At 41.1% G+C, this 9073-nt stretch overlaps 3 protein-coding genes across 29 annotated transcripts in view; all 3 read right to left on the minus strand.

The window, feature by feature from the left end:
* Positions 1 to 5183, minus strand: part of LOC108112604 (protein MTSS 2) — a 41777-nt gene extending 36594 nt beyond the window's left edge. For all 27 annotated transcript variants that reach the window (XM_017222691.2, XM_017222679.2, XM_017222667.2 and 24 more), the window contains exon 1: positions 4420 to 5183. The gene's annotated coding sequence lies outside the window, so the exon portion shown is untranslated. The remainder of the gene's footprint in view (positions 1 to 4419) is intronic.
* A 583-nt stretch (positions 5184 to 5766) lies between these two features.
* On the minus strand, positions 5767 to 8920 carry LOC108112859 (probable cytochrome P450 6u1). The gene is made up of 3 exons (XM_017223184.2): positions 8822 to 8920; positions 6665 to 7879; positions 5767 to 6402 (listed from the first exon to the last, which is right to left on the minus strand). Exons 2-3 carry the CDS (start codon positions 7707 to 7709, stop codon positions 5984 to 5986), a joined length of 1464 nt encoding a protein of 487 aa, XP_017078673.2. The 5' UTR covers positions 7710 to 7879; positions 8822 to 8920; the 3' UTR covers positions 5767 to 5983.
* Positions 7937 to 8815, minus strand: LOC108112861 (probable Ufm1-specific protease 1). The gene is made up of 2 exons (XM_017223187.2): positions 8171 to 8815; positions 7937 to 8108 (listed from the first exon to the last, which is right to left on the minus strand). The coding sequence occupies exons 1-2, from the start codon at positions 8747 to 8749 to the stop codon at positions 7983 to 7985; spliced, it is 705 nt and encodes a 234-aa protein (XP_017078676.2). The 5' UTR covers positions 8750 to 8815; the 3' UTR covers positions 7937 to 7982.
* Positions 8921 to 9073: the final 153 nt, after the last annotated feature.

Here is a 9073-nt window from a genome sequence, read left to right on the forward strand (position 1 = left end):
AGCGAAAAGAACGCATAAAACGATGATAATCAAAAGATCAAGTTTTTATATGAACGGAATCGACAACGTCACCAGCACAATCTCACACATGTGCTCAAACATTCATGTTTATCTATGGTTTTCTATCTTTAGCGTCATCTGTGCTTTGCATTGCATTTTCTATTTGATGTTTCTGGGATTTGTGAGGGCATCTGCTTTGGCTCTCCACCGCCCACCTCCCCCTGACACACCCACCGACGCGTATGGCACGTCATTAACCCAAATTTTCTATGAATAAAATATAGCAAAAAGGAAAACACTCAGTGTTTATGCTTGCTAGCGAGCATGCGTTGGGAAATCTCTCTATTCAGCTTTTTTGTGGCCGTTTTGATTTGAATTTAATTGAATAATTCGCAGGCAGAGCTCATTCGACACATTGTAAAATAGGCCAATTCATTGATAATTGAAGCATTGATAGGCATCTCACTTTGATAAGTTGCACTATCTAATCAGTGCCAGCAGCGGATTGTAAACACTCTGTTCTTTTGGCCACACATAGTCATTTGGAAATCGATGAGTATAGATCGGAAGTTATCAGGCAACTGAAACTCACCGAAAAATAAACTGAGAACCGAGAAAAGTGGAACACGAAACACATTTCGCAACGCGAACGCCCACAAATCTGTAAACACCAACTCGAGTGTTCTTCCATGCTGCCCGCTGGAAATAAACTTTCGGCATTTAGCGGCGTTTAATCGATTTGTGCATAAAATTATAAGTTTACACATGGCAAGACAGCCGAAACCAAAATAACATCGAGATACACATCGTGACCCATAGGCGGTCTTTTCTGCGTGGAATTGTTTTCCCAGCATATTTCAGAGATTTTCCCCACCAGAAAAAGCGATATGATTACTCATTCAAAATCATATATGTTTTTATATGGCTTTGATTTCGTATTCAGCCTAAATTCTTATATAATAATAAATAAAATAAAAATGTTTGTTTTCTCTTGCCTGAAAGCTGTTAAAACTCTCGTTTTCCCTCCACAAATCATATTTAAAAGTTTTCAAGACATTTGATGAGATCATGAGTGAGATAAATAGATGCAATTATTCTCGGCTGGCGCACAAGTCATTAGAGTATAAAAAACATTTGACGGGCCAATGTTAAGGTGGGTAAATTTGCATTCACTAATTCTAACAAAAAAAAAAAATGGCCCGTAGATTTTCTATTATTAACAATAGAACCAGACCCGCTCTCTTGCCACTTTCCTACGCGTTTTGGCCATGGCAAATGGTTATTAATGATTAACCAGAGTGCCGTTAGCCGGCACATGTTACCCAGTACTTTGTCATGTTTGTTATGTTCTTGTTTGCTGGTTCCATCAGCACGTTTTGTTCTGCTTCTTCTTGACAGCTTTGTGGCCATCAGGAAATGTGAATTTTCACCGTCTTTTCTAGCCTTTCCAGTCTCGTTAACGTGAAATCTTTTGCCCAGCTTTTGTTTTTCTTTCATAAGAAAATGGCAGCTGGTTAAAAGGCTAGGGAATTTTGCTAATTTGCCAGCAACGCCATAACTAATGCCCGCAGAATGGAAACGAGAATGGAAGGAAATCCGTTTTAGTGTCGCTTCTGGTGAACGCTGAACTCTTGACATTTGCCCAAGGCGACGATAAAGTTTAGACCGATTTTTAATGAGCTCTACGTACGCGGGAAAAGGCGACACGCAACCCACCCCAAGTGAAAAGCGCTCGAGGCGACTCTTGGCTTAGATTAGACACGATTTTCATTAGGACAAGCCCCAAAAAATCGAAAGTGGTTACGAAAGATTCCATTCCGAAAAGCAGGCGTTTGAGTGGGCGGCCAAACAGTCTCAGAGACTCAGATTCACGGCTCTGCCAGATTCATTCAGGAAAACAACAAGAAACGCCCATGCAGTTCACCAATCGAACGAAACCGAAAATCTTTTTTTCGAGTGGGCAGCAGAAATCATACAAAAAAACTTCAGTTGCAGCAACAACATGCTAAACAAATGCAGCCATTCAAGCTAAGTGGCACTAAAGTTTTACAAGTTTTCAGCCGTTTTTTCTTGTTTACCAATTAAAAACAGTTGTTGGATACGAGGAAAATCGGTCAAGAGGAGCTAAAGGCACGTATCAATGAATTACGTTAAAAAAAAATACTAGGACAAATTCCATTTGGCCCAACTCTTATCGCTTCTAAGAACCATTTACGTAGACAGATTATCAGACGAGTTGTAAATCATATACTAAACACAGACTCGTAAATCTTGAAACTGTAAATAATAATTAACAGTCCTAACTATATGAATTTCTTGAATAAACAATAAAAATATTATTTGTTTAGGGTCCAGAGAGTTGATATTTTTAATATACTATTACCAAAAATAATGTATAGTTAAAAACGTTTAAGCCGACCACTAAAACCAAAACTACGATTAAAAAAGAACAAAAATAATAGCAGCAATTGAGAATGGGAAGCGGAGCCAAAGCAAATTTGCACGCCAAACAGTTTACGTGTTTTCTTTGTTTTGGCCATATTCTGTGTTTGACAGAGAACAGGGCCGCATAGTGTGGTTCCTATGCAACGGGGGTGGGTCAGGTGGAAGCGGCCTTTCTCCATAAAGATACAATTATTTATATTCGCCGGTATTTGTTTTTCTCCTTTTGTGCAGTTTTGTTTGCATTTTATTAAGACGCAAGTTGCTGGTTTTTGTTTACGTAGCGTGGCAAACTCACCGAAAGAAATAATTCCTTTTACGACCAGAAATGTTTGTCCTGTTTATAGGATTCTTTTTATGGTTATAAACAAAATAAAATCTAAAAAATTGAATTCAAACATTACTATAATGTTCCCTTTTGCGTAACTACTTGCAAAGTTGCTTTCTATTCTTTTTATTTCCTAGTTCATTATAATAAAAATCACTAAAACAGCACTTATTAAAAGAGCATGACTAAACAATTTTTCTAATTTTGGTACACTTTAAGTCCACTTTCCACCAAAAATTATAAGATTATAAGATTAGTACCGAAATACTCGTGTTTTTCTCTGTGCAGATGAAAACTGTTTTTTCCAATGGCCGACAGCTGTTTGCGGTTAATTTTATCTTTCTTTATATGCCCCTTTGCTGCTTTTGTTGTTGTCGAGTTCTCTCGTTTTTGGCAATTGCACAGGTGCGCCAGTTGGATGGTTTTCGGATTGGGTTACTCTCTATGCGAATCAGATAACCCAAGGCAGCCACTTTTTGGCCAAGGCATCCCAGGCTGACTTTCGAATTTGAGCATTATTACTTGTCTAGGCGATATATCGTATACTACATATGCATAGCTGTATATATATAGCAAATGCACCGGCAGACATTCCTGGCATATCGTGGCATTGTGGCGAGAATGTGAAACAACAAAGACAAGCGTCTTTGTTGGAAAAAGTTCTGCAACATTTGTTTAGACAAATGTGCGAAGAAATAATCTCGGAGCGTAAACAAAATCCCGGCATAATATTTCAATAATTACGCTTATCTGCTCCATTTGACGGCGGGCACAAAAGTCGCTTGAAAGGTATGCAAAGAGAACGAAAAACATGCGATAAGGGAGACGGGAATGAGTATGGAAATGGGAACGGGAATGGGAAAATTTAGCTTTTAAGCATTTTGTCAGCACCATGGGTGTCAACGTGCTGCTCCGGTTCCTGTTGCGATTATACACTCAATAGAAAAGGAAACGCAGAGCCACCCCACAAAAAAGACGACCCAGAATTATATAAAAAAAATTACCTCTTTTCAGATAAACCAAATTCAGGTAACAATCACAAAGAGAAGTCCCTGCACTTGCGCAATTAGCGCGCAACTTCAAATGGGGAGTTGTGCACATAGAGAAAAGCTTAAATTAATTGTTAATTAAAATCAAATTCCCATCCTTCAGGGAAATAAATTTTTAACTACATAAAACAAATATTTACAAACAAAAAGCTGTTTTCCCTTAGGCTCCATTTTTACTTTGAATTAAATTGATATTCTTAAATTAAAGGAAAAAAGAAATTAAACAGAAAAAAACTAAAACTGTTCTCGGTTGAGAGTAACTAAATACCAAAAAAAAAATGTTTTCTTTTTTTAAGCGTGTATAAAGAATCCTGTTTGGATGGCCGTGAAAGGAGTTTTTGGTTCTCACGACCGCCTGGAATTGGCACTGGAAGTCCTTGGATCTGATTCCCACTGGAATGGAAACGGTCCAAACTTGTTGTTGCCTGTGAACTGTAGCATCTTTCGTTTCTTCCTCACCGCCCCTTTCCAATCCCGTCTCCAAACCCTCTCACAACCCTAATAATTGGCATTATTAGCTCACTCCCCACTCGATTCCTGTATCTCCTTGATGTTTTTTTTTTTGTTTTTGTTCGACGAGCACCCTCGAAGGATACTTACGGTGCACTTTCGACTGGAAAATATCCCAGGGCGTCTTAAATGCAATCGTTTGTTTGATTTTTTCGGCCAACGATGCTGCAGACAATTAAGCGTTGTTGTTGTTGCTCTTGTTTCCTTCCCTGCTTTCCATCGTTCGCTTTTGATGTTGCTTTTGTTGTTGTTCTAGCATTGCATTTCCAGGCGGCAAAAGCGCACACAAAGGAGAGGAGCGGGTGTGTGTGTTTGCTTGTATGTGGGGTGTATTCTCCCGTTATCCCCCCCTGTATTCGCTCTCTATCTCTTTCTATCACTCCTGCTTTCGTGGGCTTTGCTTTTGCTTTGCTTTGTTCAAACTCAAACAAACTACCCTGAAGAACCGTTGATCCTGACTGCCTTGTTGTTGTTGTTGCTGTTGTTTTGTTTTCTGTTATGTTATACACTCACAGACACGCACACGCACACACATGCACACAGCGGGCTGGCAGGGCAGACAGACGCTTTATTTTCCGTTTTCCTCGGGAAATTGCATAAATTTATTCGCGGATTTTCGCACCGAATTCGACACTTTTACCGCTCGTATTTCGACAATTACAATTGTGTTGCGCCCGTTATTTTATCCCGGCTAGAAAACAATTAGAAGATTGGCGCTGCAACCGCTTTTTTGATTCGAATCTACGACTTATTTTCCGAGCGCATTTTTCTTCGGTTCTTTCGTTTCGAGAGGGCTTTTCTTATGGTCAAACAAAAAACCGAAAAACAACCGCGACCGATTCGTTCGAGAGTGTCTGGGTCAGTGTGGCCATTTCTCGGAGCTCGAAAATGGCAGTTGTTCGGTGTGACCGAACGGTAATGGTATTTTTAACAGACTGTTAATCGACAGAAATGTTAAAAAGTTAAGTTCGAGAAATGTACATATTAAAAAAAAAAAATAATTTAGTTTTATGGCCATAAACTTACAATATGAATGAGAAATAATAATAAGACTATATTAGATATTAAATTATTTATTTTTAAATAAAACTGTTATTTGTTGTAAATGTAATGTTTTGATAAAATCGTTAACAATTTATCAAAGTTTTTAATGTTTTTTTAAATGTTTTTGTTACTTTCTATAAAAGGTGTGGGGCTGGACAGTTTAGTAAGAAAAAGATGTTATTTTAATAGAACCGATATTACATATAAGCAGATTTAGAAGAAAATTTACTTAAAACTTAGAACTTCCCCATATTTTGGATGGCATTCACACAAACTGGCTTAAATATTTACTGGCAAGCTAAGATTTTACTGTAAAATTTAGATTTTATTTGGGCCATTAAACAGGAAGGAGGCAACTAAGGAATTGAAATAAAAAAGGTCCAAACGTCAAAGTATCATATAACAATTAAGGTATTTATTTGTTCACGTTGTTGAGCTTGGTGCAGTAGATTATAAAGTCATCGTCAGCATTATCACACAAGTCCACAGCTTAAGGAAATCAACGAAAAAAGTGCATATACAAATATAAAAACAACGCTTTGTACAGTAAAGCAATACCAAAGCAATCAATACAAAATATGTGGTACTCTATCAGGGAGCACCTCTAAAGCTATTCCACCCGTTCCACACTGAGCTTAATGTCCGATTTGGGCATTAGAAGCAGCCTCCGGTTGTCGTACTCCACAGGAATGGTGGTCTCCACACAAGGAGCATATCTGTGGTTCTTCAACAGAGCCACGAGACCCACTAGTAGCTGCTGCTCTGCGAAGCGAGCGGCGATGCATCCTCGCAAGCCATCGCCGAAGGGCAGGAAGGCAGCTGGCGGACGGGATCGTTTGGTCTCCTCCTCGAACCGATTTGGATCGAACCGCTCGGGATCCGGATATATCTCTGGATCTCTGTGTATAGCTGCCGTGGGAATCAGTACATTGTTGCCCCTGGCGATGACAAACACGGATCCGGGCAGCTCGAATTCTTTGGTAGCACGGCGCAGCAGGAAGGGATGTGGCGTGTGCAAACGAAGCGTTTCTATAACGGATTTAAACTGTTTAGTTTGCGGTTTGGGGAGTTTGGGGAGAACATTGAAGATATTTTTTTTACTCTTGATCATAAAAAAAGCAAGAAAGTTTAATACCCTTGCATAAATATGTAAGAAATGATTTATATGCAAGGGTATTAAAATGTATTTTCTCATTTTTATTATTTAGCACAACGACCTTTTAAATATAAAGCTAGATGTAGGATTTGCAGAATGCAGATATAAGTAGTTGAAACTTTTTAAATTACTTACCATTTAGGACCTGCTTCGTAAACCTCAGCTCCCTTAGGAACTCCGGCGTCACTAGGTCGCCGTGCTGCTCCAGCGTCTTTTTAATCTCGAGCCTTGTTCGATCCTGCAACTCTGGATGGCGGGCCAACTCATAGAGACAGAATCCCAGTGTAGCATTTAGAGGGCCTAAGCCGGCCTGCAGAAAGCCAAATGCCTGGGCCGCAACCTTGTCATCTCCAAGCGGATGGGCTGCGTTGCAATAAAGCTGCAAGAACGACTGCAAAGGCTGGCGATCTCTCCTTCGGTTCTCTTGTATCTGAGCCAGAGCTACCTTTTGAAAGTAAGCCGTAGCTGGCTCCGCGTAGCTTTTGTATTGCAGAAGCCGAGCGATAAACGGAAACTCTAGCGCCAAGTAAGCTCTCCACAGCCTAAAGTCCGCCCAGTAATTGCGCGTCCACTTGGCAAACTCCTGGTGATGCTGGCCACCCAATCCAAAGGCCATTGAGGCCATTACGTCTGTGTTGTAGGCGCCAACCAATTCGCTAATGTTGCAGGATTGCAGGTTTGCCTTGTCCAAGTCACTTTGAATTCTGGTGGAGATTTGCGCCAGCCTTGGTAATAGCTTCTGCATGTTAGCCGGTGTGAAAACCTCTGCCGATTTGGCGTGCAGTGAGCGCCATTTATGACCATCCAGTTGAAGGAGATTAGCCGACAACGGCTCTCCGCTGGGATTACTGTAGAGACCACGTGAAGTAAAGTGTCCTGCATCGGTGAAGATAATTTGGTGCACAAGCTTCAGGTCAAGCACCAAGATGAAGGGCTTTAGGCAGGCGTAAAAGCCTACAAAGGGAGCTTTGCCTTTGTATTCGGTATAGATGGTCTGCAAGGCGTCCTGGGCATGCCGCTTTCCGCTCACCACGCCCTTTATGTTGCCCCAAAAGAACTTGGGTTTTTCGTGCAGGATCCCCCGTCGCTTCCAGTAGCCTAGGCTGATTTTAACCACGGCGTAGAACACAGACAATGCACCAAATGCTGTGAGCAGTGCGCGGTGCATCAGGTCCATCATGAACCAGTTGGCTTTAGGGCCTTCCTTACGATTTATTTGAACTATTTGTTATGTTAAACAGCTGGTAGTAGCTGCTCGTCGAGGTTTTTTGGCTTAGTGCCGTAGGCTTATCAGCGCCATTATCGGTTGGTTCGATTTAATAATTGATAAGGTCCATTGAGCAGCGGTTGCTAAAATGGAAGAAAAACGTGTCAATAAGGCAACATGCAATACGTAAGCGTAATCAATGTGTTCAGATGGTTTTATTGCTAAAATAAGTACTAAGAGTTGCATCTACGGCTGCAAAATGAGGCACAGGTTGTACGTGCTAGCGGGAAACTCGTCGACAGGCATCCAGCGGATGTAGCCCTGATCGATTAACTGCTGCCGCGAGCTGGGCACACCTGAGAAATGCGGATCCTAAATAGGAAGAGAAGCGATGAGTTCACCAAATTATAAAATGAAGTAATCAGCTGACTCACCACCACCTGCAAGAAGATGCGACCTTCTGCACTACGATGGTAGCCTGTAATAGCCTTGGAGGCGGTGTCACTTAGTCCTCCCATAGCGATAAAACCTTGGTACTCCTCAAAATATTTACTAATCTGACCGAGGATTTCCGGCGAGTTGAGCTCTTTAGCATGCAAAATCTTGCAGGGTAGCTCGAGAAGCACATCAATCACGTAGAACTCCTCGAGGGTCCCGATCCAGTCGTGGGAATCTATAAAGTCCGGACCCTTATCACCGAGAGCCACCAAGATCTTCTGGATCTCCTGAATGGAGGGCACATGCTTAATATTGCCCCGTCGTTGGTAAACCCAGGAAATGGCCGATTGCAGAGTACGGTAGCCGCAGCCCCAGCCCGCATCCTGGTGGCCATCGCATCCGTAGTGAAAGTAAGTAAAGCCACCGCGGATAGCGAGCGTCTGACCGTCCTCAGTGGGCAAGGCCAGCGGGGCTTGCGGATTATCCAGGAGCGGATAGGAATACACCTTCGGGACAAGTTTAAAGGACTTCGTCTCGGAGTCCCCATAATCCGAAGCAGTTTCATCCGATCCCATTGTAATTTTTTGTTCAACTGAGAAACTCGATAACCTACACCTATGGCACCTGTTCCTTTGTTGTTTATTTACCTTGCGCAGCGCAGCCTTAATTTGTTTTGTGAAAGTGAAATCGCAGCAGAGAAATTGGAATGTTTTTGGCCCTGGCTAGAGATGGTACACAGAAAAATGTCATGCAACAATAACAATGTCAACAAGGGTAAAATTGAAAAAAAATTGTATATGTTATTTAACAATTCAAATAAATAATAATAAATGCAATAGTTATAGCTTATTAGTCTTAAAACAGTTTAAATTTTAAATATTCGAGATTTTAATTTTATG

This window comes from Drosophila eugracilis, unplaced genomic scaffold (genome assembly GCF_018153835.1).
Source record: "Drosophila eugracilis isolate 14026-0451.02 unplaced genomic scaffold, ASM1815383v1 contig_90, whole genome shotgun sequence".
Taxonomy (NCBI): domain Eukaryota; kingdom Metazoa; phylum Arthropoda; class Insecta; order Diptera; family Drosophilidae; genus Drosophila; species Drosophila eugracilis.

Excerpts from the sequence above, each read along its gene's own strand:
- LOC108112859 (XM_017223184.2), bottom strand. The coding sequence starts at position 7,709 with ATGATGGACCTGATGCACCGCGCACTGCTCACAGCATTTGGTGCATTG. Across the intron at positions 6,403-6,664 it reads TACGAAGCAGGTCCTAAATG|AAACGCTTCGTTTGCACACG; the intron begins GTAAGTAATTTA and ends AATCCGTTATAG.
- LOC108112861 (XM_017223187.2), bottom strand. The coding sequence starts at position 8,749 with ATGGGATCGGATGAAACTGCTTCGGATTATGGGGACTCCGAGACGAAG. Across the intron at positions 8,109-8,170 it reads GCATCTTCTTGCAGGTGGTG|GATCCGCATTTCTCAGGTGT; the intron begins GTGAGTCAGCTG and ends CTTCCTATTTAG.